Source organism: Barbus barbus (genome assembly GCF_936440315.1).
Source record: "Barbus barbus genome assembly, chromosome: 36".
Lineage (NCBI taxonomy): Eukaryota > Metazoa > Chordata > Actinopteri > Cypriniformes > Cyprinidae > Barbus > Barbus barbus.
In genome coordinates this window covers 4,354,201-4,369,043 of record NC_136714.1, presented here as the reverse complement: position 1 = coordinate 4,369,043, position 14,843 = coordinate 4,354,201, and the positions used below count along the sequence as shown (strand labels likewise).

At 35.8% G+C, this 14,843-nt stretch overlaps 1 protein-coding gene across 4 annotated transcripts in view; it reads left to right on the top strand.

The window, feature by feature from the left end:
• Positions 1 to 12,400, top strand: part of LOC306855793 (clathrin interactor 1-like) — a 32,648-nt gene extending 20,248 nt beyond the window's left edge. For 2 of the 4 annotated variants that reach the window (XM_079394669.1, XM_079394671.1), the window contains exons 3-12: positions 184 to 280; positions 492 to 600; positions 1,585 to 1,755; positions 3,468 to 3,648; positions 4,022 to 4,265; positions 5,095 to 5,176; positions 6,104 to 6,181; positions 8,656 to 8,921; positions 10,220 to 10,394; positions 10,562 to 12,400. In XM_079394669.1, coding sequence (XP_079250795.1) covers positions 184 to 280; positions 492 to 600; positions 1,585 to 1,755; positions 3,468 to 3,648; positions 4,022 to 4,265; positions 5,095 to 5,176; positions 6,104 to 6,181; positions 8,656 to 8,921; positions 10,220 to 10,394; positions 10,562 to 10,896 — 1,738 coding nt within the window. In that variant the 3' untranslated portion in view covers positions 10,897 to 12,400. The remainder of the gene's footprint in view (positions 1 to 183; positions 281 to 491; positions 601 to 1,584; positions 1,756 to 3,467; positions 3,649 to 4,021; positions 4,266 to 5,094; positions 5,177 to 6,103; positions 6,182 to 8,655; positions 8,922 to 10,219; positions 10,395 to 10,561) is intronic. The other 2 variants (XM_079394670.1, XM_079394672.1) reach the window with 2 other exon arrangements.
• The last annotated feature ends 2,443 nt before the right edge of the window (positions 12,401 to 14,843 follow it).

Below are 14,843 nucleotides of genomic sequence, written 5' to 3'. Positions count from 1 at the left end.
TCAGATAGTTGTAGCCTCATTTACAAAACCTTATATTCCTACTGGAAGTAGTTTTTGTGTTCTGATTGTTAATATATTCCTAAAGCGTTATACCTTATAAATTAACATAATACAAGGTTTAAAAACTTTATCCATTTAGTAAAAAGTCATTGTACATAATGTGACTAATCTAACTTACTGCAGATCCACATTTATGTACGAGCAGTTCCCTGAAGTTATGAACATGCTTTGGATTAGAATGCTGAAAGACAACAAGAAGAATTGGAGAAGAGTTTACAAGGTACAGTGCACTGCTCATATTGCATCATATTTTCACCTTCAAATGAGACACAATTGCTGAAATGAAGTGTACGCTACATACACAATGTTTAGTGCTAATTTTCATTCATTTCTTCACACGAAGTAATGTGTGGTTCGAAATCTGCTTCAAAATTTTAAATATAAAGTTTGTTTTGGAAATATCCTTAATAATGCCTCTTCCATGTGTGCAGGCCTTATTACTATTAGCGTACCTCATCAGAAACGGGTCAGAGCGGGTGGTCACCAGCGCCAGAGAGCATATCTACGACCTGCGCTCTTTGGAAAATTATCATTTTGTAGGTAAGTTTACATGGATGAAAAGGTTAAAAAAGGAATTACTTTAAAAAAATCTTTGTTCAAGCTGTGTGCAAAAGGGCAAATATAAGCAAACAAGTATTTTGATACTATTGCAGAGTGTGATGTGAAGAAATTAAATTCAAGCTTTTTGGCCTAAAAACATTGATTTGTTTATCAAAACTCAAATATACCCAAGTAAGATTTTCCCAGGTGCCAAGCATACAGTTACTCTCTGACAGTAAGACCTAGAAAGTTTATTTGTACAAAAGAATGTTAATATTTTATTATGGAAAAAACAAGAAATTTTGTTTGTTAAAATTTGGAGATGTAACAAAGTGTTTAAAATAAAATTGGTAAGTTCTTTCTGAAGGCACTATATCTTTAAGCTACTTTTGTGTGATAAGTGAAGAATAGAGCAGGAAATAAATGACAGAACTTCATAGTCAGCGCTAGAGGTATTAGTGTCTGTTTCCTTTTTGTAGTTATTTAAAGCTCTGTGCCTTGTTCTATATATGTTTCAAAGATTCTGTGGGGTTTCAAAAGCGATTGTTGAATTTTTCATCATTTTACACACATTTTCAGTCATCTACTTACTGAAACATTTCATGAACATTAGCTGTAGCACAATAGTAGCTTTGGTTTCATTTCGGTATTGAACCCAAAAGATTTGCCTTCACACACCAGTGTGTTTCTGAATTTGTGTTCAATAAATATTTAATTAGGAAAAAATCATTTTGCAGCCTGCCAAGACTTTTGTAGGACATCCATGTAGTAAATCTCAATAGCAAAGTTCTGGCATTACCAACAGACAAAAGTTGACTACAGCACCATCTTATCTGATACAAGTACTGAACTTTTTGTGTGGGGTCACATTCCAACATTTGATGATTTTTTTTTCTTTCTGTATCCAATGGAGGTTCATAGAAACCAGATTAAATGGGCCAAACAGTTCCTTATGACTTGACATGCTGTTTTCTATTTTGCTAGATGAAAATGGGAAGGACCAGGGCATTAACGTACGGCAGAAGGTGAAAGAAATGGTAGAGTTTGTTCAGGATGATGACCGGTTACGTGAAGAGAGGAAGAAAGCCAAGAAGAATAAAGACAAGTACATTGGAGTATCTTCTGACAGCATGGGAGGCTTCAAACAAAGTAACTGTAAGTGATCAAATGTAGCAAATTTGAGTGTTTCTAAATTTGAAAGTGGATGATTTCTACAACCACTAGTGCCACTAAATGGAACTGCGACTGTTTATCAGACATTTTCCAAATAGGTTTCACAGACATTTTGCTGTCTGCTGTTGGTTGGACAAACAGATTATTGTGCACCAAACTTCTGCAAACCTAAAAAAAAAACAGTGAGAAATGTTATTTGTGGCATTCCTGGAATGTGGCCGAAAAGATATGTTTGCCAAACTGGTTCTGCCTGCATCATTCATGACTTAACAGTCTGACAAATTCTTATACCAGTATACACACTGTACAAAGTAATCTGCTCTAAATTAATATCAGTATACTAATATTTCCCAAGCAAACACTTCTGATACAGTAAAGCATGTTATGTAGAAATTGGATGTTAACCAGTAAAGAGAGAGAGAGATTGCTGATGCTTTTTACATAGTAGTCCTTTCTGTCAGGTGCTTTTTTTATTATTATTTCCTAATTGCATTGTGATGTGGTGATTGTTCCAGTGGGTTAATTGGTAATCAAATAAACCAAGAAATTCCCTGTGGTCACAAGTCATTTTGAGGCATTGTTTTAATCTCTTGAAACTGTGATTGACCCCAAAAGTGAGCTGCTTTCTCTGTATACTGTAGGCATCCCACAGGGATTTGTTTTAGGCCCTCTGAAGTTTTTTTGCGTAGTGAGGAAAATTCCCCCTGGATTCCCTTTTCCCACGACTGATCTTTTGATTAGAGCTGCTTTGATTTCAGGGCTATCACTTTTTCAACTTTTCTCACTGCATCATTTGATGATGTTTATGATCAGGTTAGAAGAAATAATCAGATCTCTGCTTTTTGTATTACATGTTTTCTCTTAGAGCTGTCTAATCAAGTCAAGATGCCATGTCCCTTGTCATGTCATTAGGGATGTTACTTGTGTGCAAAATCAAAAGATTGTGCTTGGTTTCTGCTTTGATTTGCTGCTCAGATTTCTCCCTTTATTAGCTGTACTACACTTTCAATTTGCCAATTTATGATGGCATACCAATGATGGATTTGTTTTGATGGAGAAAGATAAAAATACTGCAGGGTCAGAGGGGGTAGATTTTAAGTTATACTTTAAGTTTTTAGTCAGGTGTATTTTCCATGCTTTTCAAAGTTTGAAGTTTGTGTGCAAGTTCATCAAGCAGGCAAACAATTTCTTAAATTCAGTTTTATCACATTTGAGGTAATTAAAAAAAATCTTAAATATACTATTCTATAATCTCTTCATGTGCTGCAGTTAATGTTTTATTAATGTCTTTAAGCAGTGTCTTTAACATTAATTTCAGTTAATGTATTTACTCTTTAGGCAATAAATATCTAACTTACAATGACCCATTCACACCAAGAACGATAACTATAAAGATGACTCCCACACCTACACGTTATGTCGTCTACTGCTTTAAATGCTCAAGCGTTATGAAGCAGAATGGATTTTAATTGACTGTCAGTGTTTTATCATTCATCAGCTTCAAAAATTGTTTTGAAAGTGCCGTTTTTATTATAGTTGCTATTCTCATAGAATTAGAACAATTAATAAAACTTTATAGTTATCGTTATAATTATCTTCTCCGGTGTAAACGGGCCTTTCGTTAATTTCAATCTGATGCTTTAAATATCTGAAACAAATTCAGCACCTAACTAGTTCTGTATCCACATTCTCAGCGGGAGAACAGTTTGACCCTGAATCTAAAGGCAAATGGGACGAGGAGTGGGACAAAAACAAGAGCAGCTTCCCATTCAGTGAAAAACTCGGGGAGATAAGTGACAAAATTGGAAACACCATTGATGACACCATCAACAAATTCCGCAAGAAGGAGAGGGATGACTCGCCGGATCATATCAGGTACACAAGTTTTCAGTTGCCATAGAATGAAAAGCTATGAAACTGAAGTAGCGGCAGATCGAAAAGGAAAAAATGTAGAACGCAGGCTTGGTTCAGTCTATTTGATTGATTGAATGGAGATTTTTTATTTCACCAGAAGATCAAGTTATGACATTTTGATTAAGAATTACAAGGTGGACAATAAGATCAAAAAACATACATTTAAAAATGAATTTTGATTTCATGCTGACTTTAGTGCTTTGAAATCTACTTTAATAAATTAAACGACCTGTAGGTATATGAACTAGCACAGTTCTGCACTGCAGTATAAACTTTCAGTAGCTAGCTAGTAGCTACTATATTATTTGTTGACTTTTGTTGCCTCTTCCTGCAGTGACAATGAGGAGGACAGAGTTTCACAGAACGGTCGTCCTGCAAAGTCGGAGTTTAAGGATGACGAGGAGACCGTAACAACCAAGAGCGTCCAGATCACACAGACCACAGATGCCATCACCTCCACCACCACTACCACCACCTCTACACGCAAACGCGGCGGAGTCCCGTCCAAAACGGTCGACCTGGGCGCAGCCGCTCATTACACTGGCAGCAAAAGCAGTCCAGATGCTGACAACAACAAGGTAAAATACTGCCTTCATCCAAATTCATCCTACTGGAAATGGTGCATCATCAAATGGATGGCTGCGGTGCTAAAATAGCCAGGTTAATATTTGCCCATTTGGAGATTGTAATTGACCAATAACTGCAGTATTGTCAGTTCCACTATCTAATTATAGCTTCAACATATTTAACATAAAATGTTTAAATATGGAACAGCATTAATTTAATTTCAGTAATATTTTTATTCTTAAAATGTAATAATTTTAAGCATGAATCATTTCCCATCATTCAAATCATTTCTAATATATTGGTATTGTAGTTTAGTTATATACTTTATAAATATTAATTTGTATTTATCATAATAATGATGATGATAATAGTAATAATAATAATAAAATCTATAAATCAAGCAGTTTCAATTTTTTACATAGAAAACAAAAAAGAGGTTTACACAGAATTTATAAAGTTCCACTAATTATAGCTTCAAAATATTTGTCAAAAACAACATAAATAATATTAACAAACAATAAACAACAACAAAATTTAAATATTGTGAAAAAATGTATTGTAATAATTTTAAGCATGTATCCTTTCCCATCATTTTAAATTATTGTATAATAATAATACATATACGTACATGCATAAGATATAAATGAAGCAATTCACATACATTTTTACATAGAACCTGCTAAATGTGTTAAAGCAAAGTCTAAGACCACTGCAATTAAAAAGAGCCTGCAAATTCTAAACAAAAACATCCCTCTATGAAGTCATTAGGGTTGCAAAAGGAAGCCTGTGCTGCCTTCATGTGGTAGAAGTGAAATGTGACATTCTTCATTCTCTTTTCAGACTTCAGTGAGTCAGTCATCCAGCACAGGGCTTGCAGATCTGTTGATGGTGGACTCTGGCTCTGGTCAACCGGTGTCTTCAGGTAATCAATCAGCTGCATTTTCCACATTTTAATGAGTACTTTTTTGCTAAGCATCACTGTTACTATTGCTTATACTTAAGGTAGGGTTTGAACACCACTCACGAACCAGTTCGAACCCCCACACCTCCTGTATGGACACCGTAGCGTTTGCTGCTTGGTTATTGTTCACTTTTGAGCCCAATTTCCTCCGTGCAGGGACTCAGACAGAAACTTTTCCTGAAAGTTGATGTAGCTTTTAAAGCCATACTCATGGAAGTTCTTTAGAGACATCTAAGTGCCCCAGATGAGAGTTAGTTGTGTGAGAGAGAGAAAGAACGAATAGGAGATGGGTGCACAGATGCTGCTGTCCCTCCGTATCCTGTCAGCAGCCCAACAGCTGTGCTGTGTCTGCTAGCATCAGTCAGGAGGTCAAGAGCTGTTGCAGCCAGGTTCTGACAACCTAATTGTGTGTTTGTGGATGGACACGTGTGTTTGCCTGTGCATCTGAATTTTAATCACACATCCAGATCAGTTTGTCCTATGCTGTTGTATGTATGTGTATTTATATATACATAATAAATATGCACAGTACACATATATTTTGTAAACAAACTTTTATTTTGCATGTGATTAAATCAGCATATTTGAACGATTTCTGAAGGGTCATGTGACACTGAAGTATTGATGCTGAAAATTCAGCTTTGCATCACTGGAATAAATTAAATTTTAAATATACTGAAATAAAATCGGAATCTTTTAGATTGTAATATTTCACAATATTGCTTTTTACTGAATTTTTTTTCAAAATAAATGTAGTTTTCGTGAGCATAAGAGACTTTTTTGAGAGACATTTAGAAACCTTACTTACCCCAGAATTTGAACTTGTTTTGTAAGCTATGTATAGTTGCGTTCTAAAGACTATATGTGTCTCATCTTAATGTTTTGAAGGTGGAAACTCCGATCTGATTGGTGATTTTGCTGACTTCTCCTCACCTGCTGCCTCTGTCAGTCTCCCGTCAGCTGCTGGTATGTGTGACCCAACTGCACAGTACACACCTGCACAAGGGCCAAAACTAACTTTTTAGTTCATCAGACAAAAGCTTGCAAACCGTAAATGTCTCACTGTGCATTTTTCATTATCATAAGTACTATTTCATCAGTAATATCACCTGTCAGCATTGGGCAAATTCAAGGGTTTTTAACTTACGGGAGGCATATCTTCAGTTCTTTTCATATCAGGGAAAAACATGTTTTGGAGAAAAAAAGTTCTAATTATAATAAAAACTCTGAAATTTTTCATTTCAAGCTAAAGTTGTGTTCATATTTAAATATAAAGTCGGCATGTTGTGTGTGTCTGTGTGAATTAATGGTGCAGTACTACTACGCACTACTGAAGCACGTGTGACGCTCATGGTTTAGTATCTACCTTCTCACTATATGAGGACAAACTTCATCTCCAGAGCTGCTCTGAGTCACTTCATGAGCTTTTCACCATTTGATTTGATACAGCTATCATCAGATACACAAAGAAACTCTTAACATGTTAAAAAAAAAAAGTTTGGTTTAATTTGAAATTTTGGCACAGGTACTTTATATTACTATTGTACAGTAGAATGTATTTCTCAAAGTAGTAATAATAATAAAAATGGTCAAATTTTAAATTAACTTTTTAATTTGTTACTTTTTTAAGAAATAAAACATTTTTTCCTTCCATGTTTTCATTTTAACAATAAACCATAGTTTTGAAGCACTTTGTTTGCCATAAAAATAAGAGTAACTCTTTAATTGTAATTGTCACCATTTTTGATAATAAATTTAAATTCTAAATCCAGAAAAATTCAGACAACACAGATTTTTTTTTTTGAAACATTTAAGTCTATTGTTTTTTTTTTTTAAAAATCATTGAATTGTTAAAGTTGTATTAATTTGGTTGATTAGACATGCTTTTATTATTAAAGTTGAATAAAACAGAATCCAAAAAAAAATCAATTAAGATGTCAAAAACTGAATTTTGGAAAATAAAACGAAATTTGGGAAAAATAGATTCAATTAGGCTCTAAAAATTTAATTTTTGTTAAACGTGTAATAAACTGGTTAAATTGTATACGTTTAATTTTTACAGTTGGTTAGACATGCTTTTTGAATACTAAAATGTAATTTAACTAAAAATTAAACAGAAAAAAAAAACACAATTTGGGGAATTAAAAATAAATTAATAAAACTGATTTCATAGGGCCCTACAGAAGTGCTGTAGTTGTTAAGATTTCTTTAGTTGATTTTTGTGTCCCATTGATACGATTATTTATTCGACTTTTTTTTTTCTCATTTTGTGGTATGGAGCAGGGGTTTTCAACCTGTGGGGGGCGCCAGCACCTGTCAAGGGGGGCGCGAGCATCAATTAATTCAGAGACATGGGTTGGATTTGGGGGGGGCGCGAGTGAAATTAGACAAACTTGGGGGGGGGGCGCATGTCCTAAAAGGTTGAAAACCCCTGGTATGGAGAATAATTTTAGACGTAGCATCTGCAGAGTTTGTCCTAACTGAGCAATTTAGAAAATGATTACAGCTATTCGACATGTATTCCACTTTACTGAGAGAAATGGGCATGCTTGCGTTGACTTTTCCCATCATCCTCTTCCCTCCCTGGGCCTCGGTTCAATGTAGAGCGAGTTGCACTTTGCTGGTGGGCAGGAGGATGACAATTCTGTTGGCTTGTCTGAAATATGATTGGAGTAGCAACACACGACACAGTGAAATATTGATGAGTGACTGAGGGGTCCAGATGGAGCTGCTACCTGCTGAGTGTTATGAGCACAGACACACGTCAGCTCCCATCATCCATGCCCCATCTCCCCTGACAGAGACTCGCTCCTTAAGAGCAGTGTGTGTGTACATGTGAGGATCCGGTTTGAAGTCCTCAAGAACAGCCACACAACAGTCAACCAATAACCTTGTCAGTAGGAGAATTAACACAAATCAATAATAAACGTGTATGTAAGCGTAAATACAGAGTTCAAATTGGATTTCTAATGACGGGAACAGTTGGAAAAGATGATTCAGGTCAAACCTTGGAAATATATAAATGTCATGTGGTGCAACCAATATGCATAAACATATAAGAGAGGTCCCCAGGGATCCTCACTATGATATCAAATTTAATATTTTTTTTTAGTTCAGGTTGTAAAATGGTCATTCGTATGCTCAATTCAGTTAAAAATATTGTAAAAAGTCGCAGTGATCTTTTTTTTTTTTCCAGTGGCAGAAACGGGCTTCCATAGAGAACAGCATTTATTCAAAAAATAGGATTTTTTTTTTTTGGTAACAGTGTTAAAGTCTTGTCACTTTTGATCAATTTAATGCATCCTTACTGAATAAAAGTATTAATTCCCTTTGGAAAAAATCTCACTGACCCAAATGTTTGAACGGTGGTACATGTATGTCTTTTTTGTTTGTTTGTTTGTTTGTTTATTTAATGGTTCTAATTGATTTAATCTCCTCAGGTTCGCTGTCTACTGGTAACGGTGAGTTTGGTGACTGGAACGCCTTCTCCTCCACCAGTCCTCCTGTTGTCACTGCTCCGTCTGCTATTCCAGATCTGTTCAGTGACGCGCCCGCTCCAGCTGTCCCAGTGCCCACATCCACCCAACCGGCTTCCGCTGACCTCTTTGACCTGATGACCCCCAACAACAGCAGCCTCAGCGCATCCCAAAGCATGACCTTCAACATGTGCCCGCAGAACGCAACCACACCTCTGTCCAGATCACAGGTAAACGTCGGTTCGGTTCGGCAGAAAGGCTTCCTAGAACAGCAGATTCACCGACCTGTATGCATTTTGCATAGCAGGTATACATTTTGACCTTAAAGTAGGTGTGATTTGTGCATGTGCACCTGCACTTTTTTTTTTTTGGACCATGTAATGTTCAATCATAATGATGTAGCTGGACCTTCCTGACAAACAGCAGACTTCTGGCTAATGACGTATGCTAGTTTCAGGAGTGACAGCTGCACTTAAATTTAGAACATGTTTTGAACTATGTTTTGGAAGGCTGCTTCGATGAAGTGTTGCGATGTTCACTTATTTGAAGTGATGCTTTTAAAGAATCTTTGGACTTGGCTTATAAAACGATGCACAGTTAATAAAATTGGCAGGTTGTGCTATTTTGGCTTTTTTCCAAGACATGAATTAAATTAATTTAAGTTTATTATGATCTTGTTCTTATTAGTTTTTTCTAGCAAGATCTGGCAACACTACTGAGTTAAGACTTACGTGCACCACTCATTAAAGAGTAGACAATTCTGATTTCTTTTCTTCTTTTTTTTTTTTTTTTGCAAATGCAGTTGTCACTACCTGAATTTTTCTGGTAATTCAGAGTTAATTTGGTTATAGAATGTGGTTGTTTACTCACACAGTTCAATAGTTTACAGGAGTTCAGAATATGATTAAGCACTAAAAGGTGAATTTAGCTAATACAGTTTTTAAATGATTAAACAAAAAGTTATGTAGAGGGAGGTTTTTCCCCCATATGTCCTCATGCTAAAATCTATTGTAAATCCACATTTTAGAATGTCCCCGTGTACCCCTAGAGATCAACTTTGAGACCTTTTTCACCCCCCGATGACTTTGCATCTCTGCCTCAAGAATATATGAATGCAGTTTGTCCTCACAGCCGATGCATATGTTGAATAACTTGGTATGGTGATAAATTGGAAAATGTGCAAACTGAAGTAGTGCACTCAAAATATATTCCCATGGTTGGCAGGTCAGGAACAGAATATACCACGGTGAATCAGCTTGGAGTTCATATATGGGTTGAATTAAAAGGATACATGTTGTTAATCCAGCTTTGTCCTATTATGAGTGGTATTATAAGTCAACCAACTTTGTTTTATGATAAGTATGAGTCGCCTAAAATATTAAAATTAAAAAGTGCTGCAGTACAGTCAATGTATTTTTCAGTATTCTATTATTGGAAATCATCATTTTAAAAATTGTGCTGTAATTTGAAATTATTTTGAATTTATATTCTGTTATATAATTTACCGTAATTTCCTCTTCCTTGTCAGACAATAGGCGGCCCGTTATTGCCTCAGCAGATGGGACTACAGAAGTTAGGCGGGAAAGTATCAATGCCTGCCACCTGGTCAGACCCAAGCGTGAACATTAGCCTGGATTTCCTGTCTGCAGGCCTGAACCCTCCCAAACCTACGCAGCCCACACTCAACACCATGATGCAGCAAGGTTAGAAATCCCAAACAATTTATTTTTATTTCTATTCTGACAATTATCTTCATGATTCAGATCAGATTGTCTTGATAAAAAGATTGTTCTTTTGAGGTGATCAACAGTCACAAGCAATTGTATGTATTATCTATTAATATTTTATTTATAATATATTTCTCATTTAGGTGTCCAGTCACCATTGAACATGGTCAGCCAGAATTTCGCCGGAATGACACTGAATGCCCAGCCCTCGGCGGCCGCTCCCAGACCAGGAGTGAACCCCATGATGGCCGGGGGGACCATGGGCATGGGAATGCCTCCTACTATGGCGACGGGCACCATGGGAATGGGCTCTGTGGGCATCAATCAAGGACTCGTGGGCATGAATATGATGCCCGCTGGAATAGGCCTGCAAGGTGCCCTGGGCATGCCCAGCATGGGGATTGGCCAGGGCATGAACCCCGCCATGGTGCAACCTAAACAAGATGCCTTTGCAAACTTTGGCAACTTTGGGAAATGAAGGGTGAATCACTCCAAGAGGGTTAACGGTCCAAATACACCTTCTCAACAGAAGGAGCTGCATCCAGTAAAATGGACAAAACTGACAAAACTAGTCCATGTCACGACTCTTCAATCGTTTGTGCTCATTCGTTAACAGATACAGAGGAAAAAAAAACACACACAAGAATCTGCTTTTCTTTCATGTGGGGTTGATAATCGAAGGGTGGATTTTTTTTGTAAATGGTGCAAAGCTTATTATATACTTTTAAAGGAAAAAAGATGACTGTGTGCAGTTTGGTCAATTTTTCCACCGTCAGTTCCACAACAGAAACATCAGACTCTCTTCTTTTTTTTTTTTTCCATCACGGCCCTGTTCACTTTTCAAATACGACTGATTTCAGAAATTACCTCATAATTTGCATTATTCATGCTGTGATTTAAAGGCCGCAAAGGGTTGATTTGTAAATATCTTGGTGTGCAAAAAATAAATTATTTTACTCCGTTCTCAGATGGTATAAGATGGAACAGTTTACCACAGATCCTTAATATTTACTCATGTTTTTGGTTTGAATTGTTACAGTTTGTCAGATATACAGTCACTCCTTATATTCCGTTATCACTCCAGCACCTGTTATTTAGATGAATATGGTCAACTCTTATTTTTTTTAAACAGACTATATCTGTAGATATAGTTCGAGTACTTTTGTGTAGCAAGCTGCCTGACCGTAATTTGAAGTGTGCCTGCCTGTGAAATGGCCACCTTTTAAATGTGTGTGAAGGTTATTAACAGTATGATGAATCCAAAACTGTCTTAGAGAGGATGTGTTGCGTGAAAAGCGAAAGCCATTACATTCTTGAATGATATGGATGGGGGCTGCATACGTTCATCTAATGTGAAGATTTCTGGGGGTCTCGTCCCCTGAATTTGTCATCTGAAGCCGCACAAATAAGTGCTTTGGCGGTAGCAGGAGTAGTGTTACACATTTCTAGTAACTACTTGAATTGGTATTTATAATGCCTCAAAATAACAGTCATATCCGTTATATCCTTTCCTTGCATGCGTGTCGATTTTACAGTTTCAAGCATTGTTGCGGGTCAGTGTTAAATTTATGAAATGTCTGTCACAGGATTATACGATGGCTATGGAATCGATGAAGGCATGGTGAACCCCAAATGAAGTTTACTTGTCACTTTTTTCACATTTGGTTTTGTCCATTTTCTCATATGCTGCTTTACAAGGGGCCCTTACAAGAGGCATTATGTTCAAAATGACCAAATCTTTATTTTATTACTATTCAGATGTATTCCATAGTGGTTTAGTTTCTTATTTTAACACTTAACATTTAGGGTTAGAGATCCTGTGCATATATACATTCTTCTAGACATGAGTGAATCGAGTAAACACTTCTTAGTTTATGCAAATGTAAAGAGAAACATGAAATCGAGCGCCTCTTTCATTATAGATTTCAGTTTTTGATTTTATTGTACTGAGAAACTTTGTTTAACATTAAACGATTTCATCAAAAGCTGGCTTTGTGACTTTAATGGTGTCTAGACTTTTAGCATTCTCATTAGTGAATAGTTGATATTGTTCCTAAAAGGTTCTCTGTCTTGGAACTTAAAATTAAGATGCATATGGATAGTACCTTTCTTTTTTTTTTAACAATTCAGACATTATTTCAATAGTGCCTTTATTGAAACCATGTTCATCAAAATATAATGTAGATGATGATGATGAGCTTTGAATTGACAGTAGAGAATCTGGTATTATGACAATTTATCTGAAATATCTTGGCATTTTAATAATCTACTTGATCCGCTTTTGAGGATGAGTTGTGTTTTAATGGAAATGGGCTGCATTCAATAATGTCCTGTCCTGTGGCTCCCTCCAGTGTCGACACCAGAGAGAGTCACTAAAGCCTATAAAGTCTTGTATCATGTTTTATATGGTTTCTAAATTATCAGCATACAATCATTACATGCCATAATTCATTGATAATTTTTAGTAGTAAAAAGCTTTTTAGTATAATTTAGAAAATGTCTATCTTCAGGTTGTAAAATATTTACAGATTTTTATAAAGTAAATTTATTTATTTAATGAGGCAACTTAATTTACTTAACCCATTTTTCTGAAAAACCATGTTAAAATGTATCAAATATGATCAAGCTTTTGATGAATTTGTACATCTGTCATCACTATTTTATTGCATTATATGTTTTGCCTCCCACAATTAAATTTTATATTACAGTTATTGGGAGATTTTATGCAAGTAGTCTGTTATAAAAAATATAGATTTATCAGATTAGTTTCTGATTATTATTTCAAATGTCAGGCTTTAGAAAGTTAAGGGGGCACATTTTGGAGGGAGCAAACCTGACTTGACCCTAAATGTAAAGCTGCTAAAATGTTCTATTGATATTGTATATTATTATAAATATTAGATTTATGAAGTGAAGCCGTGTTTCAGACTGTTTACCAGTTAGAGCCAGAAAACTCAACATTTAAAAAATAAATTACACCGTCTAAATGTATCCAAATTCAAAACCTAATAAAAGGATGTAATTATGCCTGACTGTCAAGTCTTTAGCCTTTTTGTATGTGAATATGACTAAACAGGCATCTACTGGTGAAATTGTTGTATTGCATTTGATATGATTTATTTTATTCTATTCACATAGCACTAATCTGCCTCCATTCTTTGCTCGTTTTCAAACTTGTGCACTTTTGAACTTTTATGCATTAATTTAAAAAATATAACATCCCTAATATTTTTTATTATTATTATGTATAGAAATATTCAGGTTTATAAGGACATTTTTTGTCATTTCAATGGCAAAATTAGTGTCCCAATTTACCTGAATTCACCCTATAATTTAGAAGTGAGAGTTACGAAAATACCCTGAAAATATATGCACGTTTGTACCACTTGCTATTTAATTGCTATCAAAACTTCCTAATTATACATTATTTTTTTTATGAATGCACGTTTTAATAAAAAGTATTTTTTGTTTTCTTAAAGGACGCTGACCATTACTGTTGAGTTTCGACATACTGACAAGCGAATGGATAAACACCCCAAAATGAGAGCTAAGAAGAGATTCAGAGACGATGAAAAAGGCTCAACAACTGATGAACCAGAAGAAAATTGTATTTTGAAGAAACCTGGTCCTCCTTTGACGAAAGTAACCCATCAGCCAATCAGCGCGGCGTCTCTAATAATGCGTGAGCCAATCAGCGCGGCGTCTGTAATAATGCGTGAGCCAATCAGCGCGGCGTCTGTAATAATGCGTGAACCAATCAGCGCGGCGTCTGTAATAATGCGTGAGCCAATCAGCGAGGCGTCTGGAGCAGCTAGGTTGAAGGCTTATGTTCTGGAGTAGAACTGTAAAAAACACTTTTACTTTACAAAACATTTGAAATATTAATTTGAAAGAATAACTATTAAGATAAATGGTATATTTGGATATTATTAAAAGGTTCAAGGTTCATTAGACCAAAATAGTGAAGATTTAGGATTAAGTGACATAATTCCATTACTTCCTAAGAACTTTTTAACTATATAAATATGTATATACATGAAGACATTTCCTTGTTGCATTGTCTCTGTGAGCAGAAAGTGAGGTGGCAAGATCTCCGAACAAAACATTTTCTATCAAAAGGCCCATGAATGCCTTCTTCTTATGGTCAAAGATCCACCGACCTGCCTTATCTAAGGCCAACCCTAAAGCTAGCAACTGTGGCATCAGTGTTCAGCTGGGCTTAGAGTGGCACAAACTGTCTGAAGAGCAGAAGAAGCCTGCAGGATCATGGCACAACACATGGAGAAGTACCCAGGTAAGATTCAGACATTAAAGAGCATATGCAGAATCTCAGTTAAAAGGTAGGCTTTTTTTAACATGTCTCATTCTCATCAACACAGATTGGGTCTATCAGCCATGCATAGTGGAAAAGAAGCATTCCACATG